Here is a 17,474-nt window from a genome sequence, read left to right as displayed (position 1 = left end):
GTAATTATGTGTGTGTATTCTCCATATGCGTAACATCTATGTTCAAATACACAGAAAAAAGCTTGAAAAGAAATGTAACAGAATACAACAGCGATTTTCTCTAGTTGGTGAGATTTGGGATGATTTTTGTTTTCTTCTTTATAATTTTCTGAATCTTCCAAATTTTCTACCATAATAAGGCTAAGCAAATTTTTAAACCTTAAAAGAAAATACTCGTACTACTAATTTTACTAACTTAGCATCAGAATCTAGAAATACAAAAACTAAATGGTATGATTTAAATACTGAGCATTTTACAATAAATAAACTTCACTGACAGGCTAATACTTATTAGAAGAAAAACTGCAATAGCACTGCTTAACTGATATTTTTTTTAAAAAATCAACTTTACTATTTTCATTCAAAAAAGAAAATACAGAACCATACAGTGTCAGACTGTGCAGGGTTAAGCATTGTACTGGGTGCACTGATGAGACTCAATAATTGAGCATTTCTCCACTGGTCAGCTGAAAGATTCCTTCGTGGATACACCATCTGAAGAGAAATCAGTGCATCTGAAAGAGACTAATTAAATAGAAAAAAAGAAAGTTGAGGAATAAAATGGTTTTTTTTTCAATTTCCATTTAAATTCCAGCTACAACTGCTGTGTGTTTCTAACTGTATCATCGTAAAACAACAAGAGCGTAATTACAACTACGCTCCATATAATATTTGAGGTGGGTTCCAGTTATCCTCCTCTAGATTTTTTTTTTTTTAACTTCATGAAGCTACATAGATTCTGCATTCCTCAGCAAAAGCTTAGCTCAAGAAATCATGTTACTTTCTTCAGGTGAAAATGTTTGGCAATCTTGAGATCTTTATTTCAAAAAGGGTAGAGAGTCTAGGGTAATCATTTTGTGCATCACTTTCTACTCAATAGCTCTCACTGAAAGGAAAAGACATTAAGGTTACATGACTAAGTGTTAATAGAGCTCAACATGTTTCATATTTCTTCAAAGAATGCCTTCTAAAAATAACCCACTGTACTTTATCTTAATAAATTACTTAACTTCTATTTGCCATTTGGTCTATTAATTACAGCTTTACTATCTAGGTATTTAATTTTTCATCTCATCTGATTCTTGCTTGCTTTTAACTATTCTTTGCTATTCACTCCTCCTTCCTAAAAATTCTGTACGAGTGGTTCTTTAATCTGGCTGCACATAAATTGCCAGGGAAGTCTGTTCAGAAAAAGAGAATCCAGGGCTCTGCCTGAACCAGAACCTCTGGGAGTAAAGCCCAGGAATCTATTCTTATCACACTCCACCAAGTGATTCAGAATAGCTTTTTAAATTAAATTAATTGAATTTTAACAAATCCTAGCAAATACATGATGGTCTTTCTATCAAAACCCTGAGATATCACAGAACATCGGAAAAATCAAGATTAGGAAAAAACTGGTCTAATCCAAATGGACAATTCTCCTCAAGTAATTATTAATTGTCTAATATAAGCTAATGGCTATGGAGAACTTAGAGATCCAACAGCCTTTAAAAGAAATTTTCATCAACTAACTGGGAAAAGAACCAAATTTGAAGTGGCTAACTAAAAACAAGGCCATACATGATTGGCAAGAAGTTAGAAACAGATCCAGAGAAAAAATAGGAAAGGAGTAGGGAAGACACTTCTAGGTGAGGAAAAAGGACTATCAAAATCAGAGAGACAGACAACAATGATCTGCTCAGCACTTTGAGGAATCCTGGCACTTTCATCTACAATGCTGATTTTTACTTCAAAACTAATGTCATCTACTAGCCTCTTTCAAACTAATGATTCAACTAACTCCAAGACATTAAACGTACATAAATTTGTAGATATAATACAGCTATGCAAAGAAATTAAACTGGAAATGCATCTTCATAAATTTTCATGGGAGTAAGAAAACTGAAGGAAAATTCTTGCTGTCAACTGTATGTCAAAAAAAAAAGCATAGATTCATACAAAATACTGTATTACTAAGAAGTCTAACTCCGGGCTTCCCTGGTGGCACCATGGTTAAGAATCCTCCTGCCAAGGCAGGGGACATGGGTTCCAGCCCTGGTACAGGAAGATCCCACATGCCGTGGAACAACTAAGCCCGTGTACCACAACTACTGAGCCTGCGCTCTAGAGCCCGCAAGCCACAACTAGTGAGCCCATGTGTCACAACTACTGAAGCCTGCGTGCCTAGAGCTTGTGCTCCGCAACGAGAAGCCACTGCAATGAGAAGCCCATGCACCGCAATGAAGAGTAGCCCCCACTCGCCGCAACTAGAGAAAGCCCGCGCACAGCAACAAAGACCCAACGCAGCCAAAAATAAAATAAATAAATTAAAAAAAAAATTCTAACTCTCATCATTCAAAGAGAACAATGGGCCAAGATTCTAATATCCTGGGTTTTAGCTCTAGTTTTGCCACTATTGCTACCAAATGGCTTACTTCATCATATCACTTCTCCAGCCTCAATTTCCTTATCTATAAATAATGAGGATACCTGTAAATTTCCTTGATGTGCTTAGGAACTAGCCCTCCCTCAGAGAAGCCATAAAGGCAAGACTCTAAACCAAAACTACTTCATTAAGAACTAGTTTTTTAATATACCATAAAAGACAGACATGCCAAATTATCACAAAACTCCTGTAGTATTTCTCTCATTAAGAGGCTATATTATAATAATATAGCTAAAATTTATTAAATACTATGTACCTAAATACTCTTTACAAAGTAACTCATTTAATACTGCACTTTTACAGGTAAGAAAACTGAGGTACACTGAAGTTGGTTAAGTAACTTGCCCAATATTACACTGTAATTGGCAGAGTTGGGATTAGAACCCAAGCAATCTGATACAAATATAGACATTCTCAAATACTAAACTTCACTATCTCTATACACTATACTGAACCTAAAAACTACAATGGATCAATATATTCCTGAATCTCTATTCACTATTCTGAATCTAATTAATGAGTTCTCTGGTTCACAATTAGATAAAACCATGCATAACTATTATTCACATCTCATTATAATTTTCTTTCTTAAAAGTAGTTTATCACTCTAACTATCCACCCTTAAGCTATATCATATGCCTATTGAAGCACACCTAAAAACCAGCTCTTACCTTGCTATGGGGTACAAATTCTTCCATCATCTTCTTTAAAGGGTTTTCATAATCCACAATCATCTGACCAAGACGTGGGTATTCTCGGTCACTTAAAACAGACATATCAAATATCACTGAGTTGTAAGCCATAAAATTAATTGGGAATTTCACACAGATTTTTATAATGCAGGTTTACCTTGCTCCATGGGTCATTTCATGCGCATAGTTGTATAATCCAATGATTGCCTTCCTTTCTTCAATTCGAGACAGCAGTATCATTAGTGTTGTATACGTTATGATCAAATCTAAGTAGTTCTTCGTTAAATCAAAGTTTACAGTCTAGGGGAAAAAAACCATTAAGTTCAACTCCTTCCTATTTCACAAACTTTTAAGCACACACACAAAAATCTTCATGGCAGCTACTGAAAGCTAATAATTTTCTATAGTTACTTGTTTTACCCCCATTTCTGAAATTCTATCTAATTCCTTTCACCAAAAACATGCTTATAATTTTGGAGTTATAGATAATAGTTTTGTGCTTGTGACAAAATTTTATGGATGAAACAGAGTCTGTGATCACCCTATTCAAACTGCTAACAGTTTAAAAGAATAACCAAAACCAAAAAAATAATAAACATGAAAGCAAATCTCACTAAGCAAGAAAAAAGGAGTATTAAATAAATAAATAGGTTCACCATTAAGTCAGTGGAGACATTTTTCACTTTGACTTCCTATATCTAGAAATTGACTTATCAAGAAAGAGTTTTATCAAGTATGCTTTTTATAGAGAAAAGGATTACTTGTGTAACCTTTTAAAATTGGGCCTATTAAAATACTAAAATTAACAACTATTTCCGAATATGTACAAGATTTATATTCAATGACAATCAAATAAACAAGTGAAAATACAGTATAACTCCTTACCTTAAAAAATACAAGCCAAATTAACAATGCTGAAACTTTATATACTAATCATTTACATTTTCTCTAAAGAAAAGCATTTGATCCCCTTAGTTCTACTAGAAACAGACAGAAGAATTGGAAATTTTTCTGAAAATAATACTTACAATATCAAAGAAGACTTGGCAAACATCAATAGTATTCAGCAATTCACAAACATGGTCCTGAAAATAAAAGTTTATTTAAACCTTTTACCTATATGAATACTACTAAATTCAGAAAACACACACAAATAAAATGTATTTTGAATTTTTGTTCTAGAAGAATTCTAATTTTATTATCTACAAGTGACAGAACAATTTATATGATTAACAAATATCAATCTATCTCTGAAATGTTAAATTTTATACATTAAAATACATACCTTAAATTCCATAACATCTACAAATGTAAAGTAATATAATGCCAGATTTTTCAGAATCTCTGATTTTTCTTTCTGTAGTTGTGCAAGCTGTTGCTGTGAAAACAAAATTAGAATGCATTGTTTACTGAGAACAAAATTATTTAGTTTTACTACAAACTATCTTCTTTTATGATTGCTAAATGGAAGCACAAGCTTTTAGGACAATATTTCTAGATGATTAAGGCTCTTTTAAAAAACCAAAATACTTGAGACAGCAACTGCTAATAGTGACCAGCAACTGACATTGTGAGGCTATAAAACGAATCAAAGCAGATTAGTACCAAACTGCACTACTATTAAGGAAAATTGGAAAGTGTTAGGAAAATTATCAAATGAACTCTTTAAAAAAACTAAAAACAACTCATAAGCATGACCACATTACTAGAAGTGGGAGAAAAGAAGGTGAAAAACATTATAACTTACACTACAAAAAACAATATGCTTTATAAATTTGGAACTTACCAAAAAGAACATCCAGGCAAAGCCACGTTACGCATGCAAAATAAAATGTAGATACAAACATAAAATACAGTAACGGTTCCCTGACCAGATCCACAAAACACAATAATACATTAAAGAAAAGCAAAAACCAAAACAACAAAAAAGATATGAGAAAGAAGCAAAACCAGAGTTAAGACACTGGTAAACATAAGAAGAAGAAAAATGTGAATACAAAAGACAAATATTATTTCAATCAACTGTATTATTAAATTTACAAAAGTCCTAAGTTTTCTCTTTAAAACAACTATTAATATAATTTCTGAAAGAATCCAGCCATATTTAACATCATATATCATAAGTCTGCCAGAATTCCGGAAAAACATCTAGAACCTATCTGATACTCTGAATGTAGTCTACAGAATAGAAACTTCCACATCTTCCACTTCTGTTAGACGAGCAGAATCTCAGGCCCACCTCAAACCTACCAAATCAGAATCTGCCATTTAACAAGATACCCAGGTGATCTGAATGCACATTTAATATAAAATAATTCACCTAGAACATGAGAAAACCAGAAAATATGAGAAAGTGCTTCAAAATATCAAACTTGCTATCAAAGCCCATACAGTTTTGAGGCCCTCAATCAGTTCTTAAACTTACACCTACACAGGAGTGTTGGGGGAGAGGTGCCTCTACACATAATTGTATTGAACCATTATGATAGGTCAGAAAATTTATAATAGTGAGCATAGCATCAGGAGATTAAAAAAACTATTAAAAGACTATTTAAAAAACAGCAAGCACAGGGGTTTCCCTGGTGGCGCAGTGGTTGAGAGTCCGCCTGCCGATGCAGGGGACGCAGGTTCGTGCCCCGGTCTGGGAAGATCCCACATGCCGCAGAAGGGCTGGGCCCGTGAGCCATGGCCGCTAAGCCTGCGCGTCCGGAGCCTGTGCTCCGCAATGGGAGAGGCCACAACAGTGAGAGGCCCACGTACAGCAAAAAACAAAACAAAACAAAACAAAAAACAGCAAGCACAGCATTCTGGTAGACCCAACTATTATAAAGTGCCCTAGACACGGCAGTCCCTGAGGACATGTAAAAAAGTGTAAACGAAGTATCTCTACTTCCCCTATATGCCAGGCAAACTGAGATATATACTTATAGTGATGTATGTAACCGTTCTAGCTTTATCTGTGGTAGTAGTTGACTCTATTTTGAACAATATATGTTTCAAAACAATTCTGTTTATAAGCACACTTTTAATCATTACCACTCACAACATCAAGCAGACACCTTTTTAAATGATTCTGTTTCCTCAGATTATACTACCTTTACCTTGTTCAATAACATTAAACATTTACAATGGACGTCTTAATCCTTTCCCCTACTTTTCAGTACTTTAAATTTGAACTTTGCAAGGTAACAGGTGAAAGTAAACTCATAATATAATAGGATAAAAAGCAAAAGTATAATTTGGTTGCTACTGGGTTAATTATTAATAGTGCCTCCTTTCAATTTCAGTGTCCTAGTTTGGACAAAAAATGACACAGTCACCATCTTATTATGGGCCTTAAGGATCTTTTATACAAATTCTCATTTTGCATATTAAGAAGCTAATGCTCACAGAACTTAAAAGAATCTTCCCAAGGTTATATAACTACTTAATATGACAAGGCCAGGATTAAAAATTTCATATCCATGCTCCTGATAAAGTGTTCTTTCTACCATTCCACATGGCCCCAATCTTCCTTTTTAATAGTAAAATCTCATTATGGTCTCAATTTCTCATTCAATTTTATTTCCCCCCAAATTGTATGTAACTAGCCTCTACACTGGCTAAAACAAATTTACTGAACTAAAGGATATCTAAATTCAAAATAACTACTCAAGTTTTTAAGACCCTACATAATTTGGTCCTAATTTACCTTTCCAATCTAAATTTCCCCTACATCCATTCACACACTATACACAGTAGCCAAAACAAACTATTCACTATTTTCTACACACATCTCATGTTTTCTTTACTGTTTTCTCTCTTGAGATGTCCAAATTCCACCACTCACGTATGTCCAAATCCTACTACTCCTAAACTACTCAATTTAAATGTTGACTTTCAAGAAAACATCCCTGATTGAACTTTTTCCCTCAATGCAAATAACATCTCCCTACTCTAAATGTGTATAATTTCTAATAATATCACTTTCTACCTTATATCAGTTACCTGCAACACTATGAGACAGTGTATCAAACTCCACAGCCCATATCAAACAGCTCTGCACATAAGAAGTACACAATATAAACATCTATCAGATGAGTGATTAGGACAATTTTAAAAAACCTTTATATGTCAGCGTCAGATGACATGTTTTAGCAAGTGACACCCACCTCTTACTGTGAAATCACGGCTAAATGACTTAACCTCTCAGAGTCTAATACCCCCATTATCAAAATGGGAGCTGATGTGGGCAGTTTAGCCAAGATAATATACATGAGAACACTTTACAGTGCCTGGCACCCAGAAGCTGCTCATTAAATATTAAGTGAATAACAGAAGATGCTCACAGACCACTTCTCCAAAATAAGCAAGAATAAAGCTGTTTTAAATAATCCCAATACTACTCATAGTACTTCTAATAAGACCTGATATTTAACTGAGCATGCTCTCTGCCAGGCAGTGTTCCAAATAACATACAAGTATTTCACAAAATCCCCTCAATGTCTCTACATATAGTTACAATTATGTTCCCTATTTAATGAAAATAAATTCCATAAAGCTCTGCATGAAAGTTCAACTATAACAACAAAGAATAAAAGTGTCTACAACTCCTGGGCTTCAACTGAAAAAAAATGCTCCTATTTTCGTTTTTAAGGTGAGGTAGAGCAGACACTATCAAAAAGTATTTAACTTCTAGGTTCAACATCCAGAACAAGTTGTTTTCCCATTATCTCTTTGTTTTATAGTAAATAAAAAGTAGGAAATGGTTTAAGAATATAGATCAGTAATAGATTGTTTGATGCTACAGAACAGAACATTAGAAAAGTACAATTTTGAGAAATGATTCTATCAATATTCGCTAACACTTTAAAAGCATATAATGGATACACGGGTTAACTATATGAGCAAAATATCTGTACAATGCTTTCATTAAAGCTTCTGACTGTGGAACATTATTCTTAAAATTTAAGTAAAATGTGTAGAAACAAAATAAACAGGATAAATAGCCATGCAGATCACAAAATAAGATCATATCTTTGCAATGAAAAATCTTGGTAATTAATCTTTGTACAATTAAGAAGCATTTTCTACACAAAATATAAGTATCTAAAAAACTGATTGAAATTTAGTATTTACTAGCTTTCATTCTTTCAAAGAAAAGATACTAGCAAATTACAATAAGGAACCAATGACTAAGAGAGCTAATTCAGATTTTCAACATAAAGGAAAGTGACTGAAGTCCTTTATTCACCCATTTCAAATATTCTTTCATCATCGAAACTGCTTATGCATAATAAATTATTTTTCTTGACCTAAACTATGCTAGTATTTTGTTCCTCTTAAAAAACAACCAAGTACAGAAGTTTGGTTCAGGGAAGGCTTTGTTCAATTTCTTAGTATGATATTCTAAATCAGGCTTTTCTTTCTTTTTTATTTAATTTTATTATTATTTATTTTGGGGGGGCTAAGTTGGGTCTTCATTGCTGCATGCAGGCTTTCCCTAGTTGCAGTGAGCAGGGGCTACTCTTTGTTGCGGTGCACGGGCTTCTCATTGTGGTGGCTTCTCTTGTTGCAGAGCATGGGCTCTAGGCCCGGGGGCTTCAGTAGTTGCAGTGTAAGGGCTCAGTACTTGTGGCTTGCATGCTCTAGAGCGCAGGCTCAGTAGTTGTGGCACATGGGCTTAGTTGCTCCATGGCATGTGGGATCCTCCCGGACCAGGGCTTGAACCCGTGTCCCCTGCATTGGCAGGCGGATTCCCAACCACTGTGCCACCAGGGAAGTCCCTAAACCAGGCTTTTTAAAATAAGAGTGCTGAGAGGCTATTTGTGTAAACCTCTTTTTTTTTTTTTTTTTTTTTGTGGTACGCGGGCCTCTCGCTGTTGTGGCCTCTCCTGTTGCGGAGCACAGGCTCCGGATGCGCAGGCTCAGCAGCCATGGCTCACGGGCCTAGCCGCTCCGCGGCATGTGGGATCTTTCCAGACCGGGGCACGAACCCATGTCCCCTGCATCGACAGGCGGACTCTCAACCACTGCGCCACCAGGGAAGCCCATAAACCTCTTTTAAGGAACTGTCCAGCCACCACTCTACTCATCAACACTCATGTGGACTACTAACTATAGTATAGAAGCCTCCTAACTGATCTCTGTACTTCTGCTCTTGCCTCTTCAGTCTTCTCCATATAGTGGCAGGAGAGTGGACATTATAAGGTAACACACTACCCTGAAGAGATGATTCCAATGAAGGTTATACAAGATATTAACACTGGATGAAGAGTATACGTGAACTCACTGTGTTATTTTTGTTTTAGTCTAATATTATTTCAAAATAAAGGGTTTTTTAAAAAAATTTTTAGTAAGTTTCCCATCACACTTAAAATACAAAGTCTCTTACCAATGTCTCAGAATAAAATCTAAATAGGACCCCTGCCTGTCTCTACAACTTCATCTCCCCTCATGCTCCTCCAGCCTCTCACAGTAGTTGTCATACTGGTCTGCGTGCTATGTTCATCAAATAAATTCACCAAGGTTGGTCCCACCTCTGAGCCTTTGCACTTGCTCTTTATCATGTCTGGTATGCTCTTCTCTACTTCTTCACATAGCTCAATCCTTCACTTCACTTCTCTTCAGAGAAGCCATTGTTGTGCACTTACCTAAAATAGTCTTCTCACCCACGTTACTCTCTTACTCCTCATCCTGCTTTCTATTTCTTCCTACCACTTATCTCCAAATAAAGGTACGTATTTATTCACTTTAGTTGTTTGTTGTCTAACATCCTAACTTGAATTGAGATTCCACAGAGGAAAGGAGGTTTGTATTATTTCATGCTATTGTATCCAAGGTCTAGAATACTAGCACACAGTAGATGCACTTTAAATGAATAAATAAATGATCTTCAAGTTTCTCAACATAAGTCATAGAATCAACTTTTAAATTGTACTAATTATCAATGAATGCAATATCAGGTATCAATTCATGTCTCAAATGAGTTTATGTATCCTAACACGGAGTGGTAATTTAATCCCTTGAATAAATCCCTGTTGGATAAAATACTTCATTATGTCCTTACAGGATAAGAAATGAGAAACATTTAAAGAGAATGACATATTCATATCAAATATAAGCAAATCTCCTAAGATTATATGAAAATCCAAATTAACACAAAGATTAGTCATTTTAAAAAAGGTTCATGGGACCTTGTTGAACTTTCATTTTATTATATACAAATGATTCTGTTGGCATTCAATATTTCATAAATGCATTTTTCTGAGCAAAAGGTAGTAAATAAATTTTAGGGAAAGTTATCCTAACACTTGCCTAGTAAATAAGCATTACTGAATGTTTAATATTTGTTACTAAACTAAATCCTCACCACAACTTTGCAAGGTTCATTTTTTAAATTGTGGTAAAACATAACAAAGTCTACCAATATAGCCATATTTTATAAGTGTGCAGTTCACACGTACAAATATATCTGCATTGCTGTGCAACCATCACCCCACCTATCTCCAGAATTTTTTTCATCTTCCCAATCATGGTATATTTTTATCCTCATTTTCCAGATACAGAAACAGACTAGAAAAGGGTTAAGATGTTAATCCAGGTCAATCAGATTTCAAAGTTCAAAACACCTCTTCAATACACTTTAAAATTCAAGTTGCCAAACCATGACAAAAGTAGTATAGGGATAAGCAAAGCTAAGGCTATTTTCTTCTCAGAAAATACTTCTATTTAATTGTAGCTTCATCAATCTCACAGATTGAAGCTTCTAAGAACTCTAATTCAACCTCTTCATTTTATATACTAAAGTGATCTTTTTCAAGTTTATATTGCTGTCATCTGTTTAAATTAATTCTGAAAAGCAAAGAGTTTTGTTTTTTAAAGAACAGAAAGGCAAAAAAAATTAAAGGTTTTATGCGTGCCTCTTTGCAATAGGACTTTACTGTTTCTCTCATCAAGAGATGTAGTTTATTTTTCCACCCTTACAATCCCAGCTGGCCTTGTGACTTGCTTTGACCAAGAGAAAGCAGCGAAAATGATACTCTTAACTTACAAGGCCTTGTAACTTCACATTTTGTTCTTTTTTGGAACACTGTCCTAAAGTGTCATGTGTGAGAAAGCTAACATATCCCACAGAAAGGAAGGTTCCACATCCTCTATCCCAACAGGACCCATGCCCCAACCACCCACCAGATGAACGCAGCTGTGACCTAAGGCTGGTGAGACCAGCAGAGGAACTGCCCAATCAACCCCAGAATATGAAATGAGTTGTTGTTGTTTTAAGTCCATTAAGATTTGGGGTGGTCTGTTAGGCAGCACTCGGTAACTGAAACAAAGATCAATAAAAGAAATTAAAATAATCTCTGTTTCACCACCTGAGCACATTAACTTGCACCAGGAAAAATCTTAGAAGTTTAAGATTTCTGGTCACAAGATGGTTAAATTAATGCAAACTGATGAAACTAATTTTATCATTAGTACTAGAAAAGCACTAAATATATGCCCCAGTATAGTGTGGTCGGTCAGATCTAACATCTTTGTATGAAAGATATCACACTGTATTAACGAAAATACAATTTACCTCATATAATGGTACCATTTTCCATTATGAATGAAAATGTAAATGAAGCTAGCCCCTTTACACTCAATTTTAATAATATTTTTAAAAAGTCTTTCAGATATGTGATTAGCTTGCTTTCACAACCTGGGTACAGAGAAATAAGTCAGGCTTTTCTTACTGATTAGATATCATAACTGTAATCAATTATACTGAGCTAATTATGTCAAGATGGCCTCAGGCGCTACTGACATGTGCAAGGTAACATGCCAACATTAAACAGTCCTTGCTGGCTATACTTTTTACTTTTTAAAGTTTTTATTTCTCTTCCTATCAATTACCATTTGCTCCTGATGAGAATACCCTTTAAGGTACAATGCATTAGAAAATATACGTGTTAACAATTTTACCTAAGCAAACTCAACAAGCTTGGGCACAGTGAGAACCAAAAAGCTTATTTCTGAATAAACTTCATTTTTTATAAACTACCATTTCTGGTTGCTCAAAATCATTTGTTTTTTACAGGTTTACTGAGGTATAATTTATATACCATAAAATTCATCCATCAGAAGTGAACAATTAAATAATTTTAGTAAATCTACAGTTGTGCAACCACCAACCCTACCCAGTTTTAGAACATTTCCATTAACCCAGAAAGTTCCCTTGTGCCTATTTACAGTTAATTCCATTCTTACCCGCATCCCTAATAATTACTGATCTGCTTTCTGCCTCGATAAATTTGCTTTTTCCAGACACTCTCTATAAAATGAAATCAAATAATATATAAGCTTTCTACATCTAGCTTCTTTCATTTAGCCTAATGTTTCTGGAGTTCATCCATGCTATAACATGTATTGGTAGCTTGTTTCTTTTAATTGCTAAATAGTACTCCATTAACTGCATATACTACCAATTTACTTTATTCATCAGTTGATGGGCACCTGAATTATTTCCAGTTTTAAGCTCTTATGAACAATGAATGCTGCTATAAACGTATCTATATGTGGACATGTAATGTACTTCCATTTTTCTTGAGCAGATTCCTACAAGTGGTATTGCTTCCTAGTTCCCAGATGTGATTCAGAGAGGCTTGTGATATGAAAAGTAACCTCTAAAAAGAGACAAGTTACTGTAATAATATTATTATTCATTTAGTTAACAATTATTTAGTTAACAATTATATTATTCATTTAGTCAACAAATACCCCAACATGATATTATATTGTCAGACACTGTTGGAAGAGCTGGGGATAAAACTATGAATAAAATGATGACCCTGCCCCTAAATGAGCATACAATCTAGTGAGGACTGTATATCTAGATATACAGGTAATTCTCACTTTTTTTAGATAACTATCCAGTTTTAGAATCTGGTTACACCACACTAACTTCTAAGTGTAAGGTTCAAGGATGGTGAAAAACTACAATGATTAATTCCCACCTTCCCTTCAAGACAAAGACCCTCACCAATTTGTAATAACATGAAAGAGCTTTATAAAAACAACAACAACAACAACAAAAAAACCCCACACACAAAATAGTATGAGAAAGACCATAGCAAGAAAGGTCAGAGCTTCTAAGGGTGGTGAAGATGAGAAACAAGATGGGGAAAATTAAAGGAGGGCCTAAAACTCAGAGAGCACTCAGGGATTATTTTTGTTAATTGATTACATACTAACAGAGAGTGGTGGCTCATATTAAATTGCCTCAATCAGTAGGCCTGTAAAGAGGAATAAAGTTTATGCTTAGGCCGTCTTGACTTCTTTCTGGCCTTTTTGGACATCTGTTGTTCTTGAGAGATTTGGAGATAAGGTGAAGTGGCATCAGTGGAAGAATACTTCCCACTTGATATCTCTAATACCCTCTTAATACCCTACCTTCATCAATTCTTTGAGCTCGGAGGGAGCTCCTATTCATTCACCCTACTATCTTTTTATTGAAATACAACCTCTCATGTTCGGTTTCCTCTTTTGGCCCATCATTATATTACTCCCTTGTAATATAATGGTCCTTCATTATATTACTCCCTTGTCCCTCTATCATAATTACCTGATAAAACCCACAGCAGGAGAAAGCCTATGTCTATGCTGACTCCATCTCAACCTGAATTCACAATCATTAAATATAACTGAGTAGCAACATTATGCCATTTTCACCATCAATTCACTCTCACACTCTCCTCAGTGATTATTCCACTCCTTCTCCTCTCTCTCAATAATTCCTCTTCAACTTGATTCTCAGCTTAATGCTAGCCTGAGCCCTAGGCTTATATATACAATTGGCTACTCAACATCTCCACTCAGACTTCTAGTAGGTCTCTCAAACTTAACATATCTAATATCAAGCTACTGAGTACTATCCCTTCTATACTCCCACCCCAAACCAGTTCCTCTTGCTTCTTCACTCCAGTAAATCTTGATATTTCCTCAACCCAAAAACCTTGGGGTCTTACATTTCTCACTGTCTTATATACCCCATACCCAATACATTGGCAAATACCATAGGCTCTGTCTTCAAAACATCCAAAATCTGAACAATTTTTCACCTGTACCACCCTAGACCAAGCGACTATCAGCTCTCCTCTCAATGACTGCAAATTTCCTAACCAGTTTGTTTTTACTTCTGTTCCCCTGCAGACTATTTCTCAACCCAGCAACCACAGTGATCATAGGTATATCATTTCATTCCTCTACCACTCTTATCCAATAACATCTCAACTCAAGAGTAATTAGCCAAAGTCCTTACTATGTCCTAGAAAGCCGTATCTCATCTGCCGACCCCTTCAATCACTGTCCTCATCTCCTACCACTATCTCCCAGCCCCTTTCCCCAATCACTCTGGTCTATTCATAATGGCCTACTTCCTGTTCCATGAACAAGACAGGCACACTCCCCCGAGCCTTTGCCACTGCTGTTCCCTCAGCACAGAAGGCTCCTCCCCCAGCTCACCTCACTCCCTCCTATCTTTAAATCTTTTGCTATATTGCCTCCTCCTCAGTAAGGCTTTCCCCAGGTCAAGTAAATTGGCATCTTCCCACTATCACTTTGTTCTTTTTAGAACTCAACTCTATGTGGCACTGTGTTTTTTCGTTTGTTTGGGTTTTTTTTTTGGTCTATCTCTGACCAGCAGAATGTAAGCTCTACAAAGCCCAGTGACTTGTTTATTTACTGCTGGATTCCCTCTCCCAGAACAGGACTCAGCTAATAGAAGGCACCCAGTAAATGTTTTAAATAAATAAATGAATAATAGAGAGGACTATGAGAACATACACAAGCAGCACTTAACCTAATTTGAAAGAGTTAGTAAAAGCTTCTCTGGAATGGTGACATCTAAGGATAGACCTGAAAGACAAGTAGAAATTATCCTAGTGAAAGAATATGGGAGAGAAAGATTGTTCTAGATAGTAAAAACAGCATAAACAAAAGACCCAGAGGCAAGAGAAAGAATGGCCATTTGTGCCATGAAAGTGTACACTCTCCCAAAATAAAATATTTCTTTAAAAAATAAAGCAATTAAATCTATTTCCCCATTTTCTACATTCTATCCTACACCAGACAATGAGGACTAACACAGTATACTATCCTATATGTTCTTGGCCAAAGACCATTACTGTACGTATTTAAAACATTTTTAGCCAAGATGAGTGAGTACTAGGAAGAACAAAAGAAAATAAGTATTTTACAACATCTGTTATTCATTCCCTTATAGTTTCTTTTGCTGTCTTCAATTTTGGATCTTGGCAAATAACTTCTGATTTGACAACAGGTAAAACCGGACTGGCCGTGAAAAACAATAAGATACCATGTCAAAGGTACTCAAAGGATAGCAGGTTAAAAGTGGCTAAAGGCCCCTTCAAACAAATGACCAAGAAAACAAAAGCTAAAGATCAACAGGTGATCAGGTACTGGTAACATCCTTTGCTATTATGAAGGAAATCATTATCACCATTGCAGCCAAAGGGATTGGCTAACAACGTTTGGAAGATAGCTGAAAAACTGGCAAGATACAACTTCAGGAAATTTGAAGAAAATGGATAAATGATTGCAAATGGCAGGAATGCATCTCCTTGGGGACTATGCTATGAAACCCCAGTATAATGCTCATTGGCCATTTCATTTGCAGAAAAACTGACAGCATCCTTGAGCTAAAGAAGGTATTACTGCAGTTTAGTATGATTAGAATATAGAGTGGGCAAGATTCACAACATAAGGTGATTTTAAAACAGATGTGTTTTGGGATCATAAGAACCACCCTTGGGAACATGACAAAAGCTGAAAAATACATTCACACAAGAACTCTGTACACAATTTCAGGGGATTTCCAAACTCTATGAAACTCAGTGTGAAAGTTCAGGTAAAAACCATTACACTCAGGACAATAAAGAGAAATATGTCCCAGGATGAGAGCTATGCAGCAGGCTTATGCAAATTATCCAGAGGGAAGTTAGAAGACAGAGGATTATAGGAAAGTGGGCTCCAGAAAAAAAAAAGCTTACAGAAAGGTGGTATGATTATTAGACTGGATAAATTTTAAAATTCTATAAAGGCACTTAACTAATTCAAGAAAGTCAATATATCTATGTAACAAATTTAACTGTGAAATATTCTGGAAGAGAATCCATTTCACTTTGATAATAAATATATTATGTATATAAAAATACATATAATGTAAACATATTATATATTTGGACTTACAAGAATAAGTACAAAGTGTGATAATGGAGTGCAGCAATGCAAACCGAACACTCAGGTCTTTATTAATTTTAATTTTTAGAATCAGCATATAATTCAATCTCAGAACACTTTATGATTACAGAACCAAAGGAAAGCATTAACAATTTTGACAACATGAAAGTATAAATGACCAAGGGTAAGGGTACAAATATAAAGAACTATATACTATTTAAAGTTTAAAAAGGAAGTAACCAATGATCCAAAAATGTTAACAAAAAAACTATCAAACATCAGGAAGAGGGGAGAGGGTAAATGAGGGGAGGAAACCTAATGAGCTAAATCTTCATATTTTGTAGCAAAGAATTAATAGATCCTGTCTAAAGTTGGCAAATGAATATATAAAAGAATCAGCATATTCCTTATAGTTCTGGAGGTAACCTCCAGATACACTAAAAGCAGAAGTTCCCCCTGAGAAATATGACCAGGGTGGGAGAGAGTGGGGTAGGATTACATACACTCGCTTTTCATCCTTAATTCTTCTAGACTATTCAATTCATTATCATGTATTCATGTTAGCATGGTAAAAATTAAAAATAAAAATAAAAAGATTTAAACGTTTAGGTAGGTCATTAGGGCTGATGCAATTCCCTGCCATCACTTGACCTATTTCAAATACTTTTCAAATATATTAAAGCAAGGCTTAGTTGTTTCTTCTAATGAGGGGTTCATTCTTATATTTACTTTCTTTATTCAAGGCAGAATTAAAGACTATTACATGTAGAAGAGATATTAACTAAATGTTGAAGATACATTTTTAAAAGAATATTGACACAAGTTAGTCCTCACTGTATTAAAATTCTTTGAATTTTGGTAAAGTTTAATTGGTCAAAACCAATATTTCTTTAAGTTGCCATTAGGATACACACACATACTTCTTCACAAAAGTACATCATGAAAACTCTGTTACAGGGCTTCCCTGGTGGCGCAGTGGTTGAGAGTCCGCCTGCCAATGCAGGGGACACGGGTTCGTGCCCCGATCTGGGAAGATCCCACATGCCGCGGAGCGGTTGGGCCCGTGAGCCATGGCCACTGAGCCTGCGCGTCCG

At 35.3% G+C, this 17,474-nt stretch overlaps 1 protein-coding gene across 4 annotated transcripts in view; it reads right to left on the bottom strand.

Annotated features, from left to right (window-relative positions):
* NCKAP1 (NCK associated protein 1) overlaps nt 1-17,474 on the bottom strand; it is a 100,842-nt gene that overhangs the window by 61,102 nt on the left and 22,266 nt on the right. For all 4 annotated transcript variants that reach the window (XM_089916594.1, XM_089916593.1, XM_089916595.1 and 1 more), the window contains exons 3-7: nt 4,445-4,537; nt 4,188-4,244; nt 3,317-3,459; nt 3,139-3,229; nt 427-564 (exon numbers count right to left, since the gene is read on the bottom strand). In XM_089916594.1, the coding sequence (XP_089772720.1) occupies nt 427-564; nt 3,139-3,229; nt 3,317-3,459; nt 4,188-4,244; nt 4,445-4,537 (522 nt within the window). The remainder of the gene's footprint in view (nt 1-426; nt 565-3,138; nt 3,230-3,316; nt 3,460-4,187; nt 4,245-4,444; nt 4,538-17,474) is intronic.

The sequence above is a fragment of the Delphinapterus leucas genome, chromosome 8, assembly GCF_059928025.1.
Source record: "Delphinapterus leucas isolate spDelLeu-1000000601 "Yukka" chromosome 8, BTC_Dleu_Yukka2, whole genome shotgun sequence".
NCBI lineage: Eukaryota > Metazoa > Chordata > Mammalia > Artiodactyla > Monodontidae > Delphinapterus > Delphinapterus leucas.
Note: the sequence above shows the minus strand (reverse complement) of the source record. Positions and strands in the feature narration are given on the sequence as shown.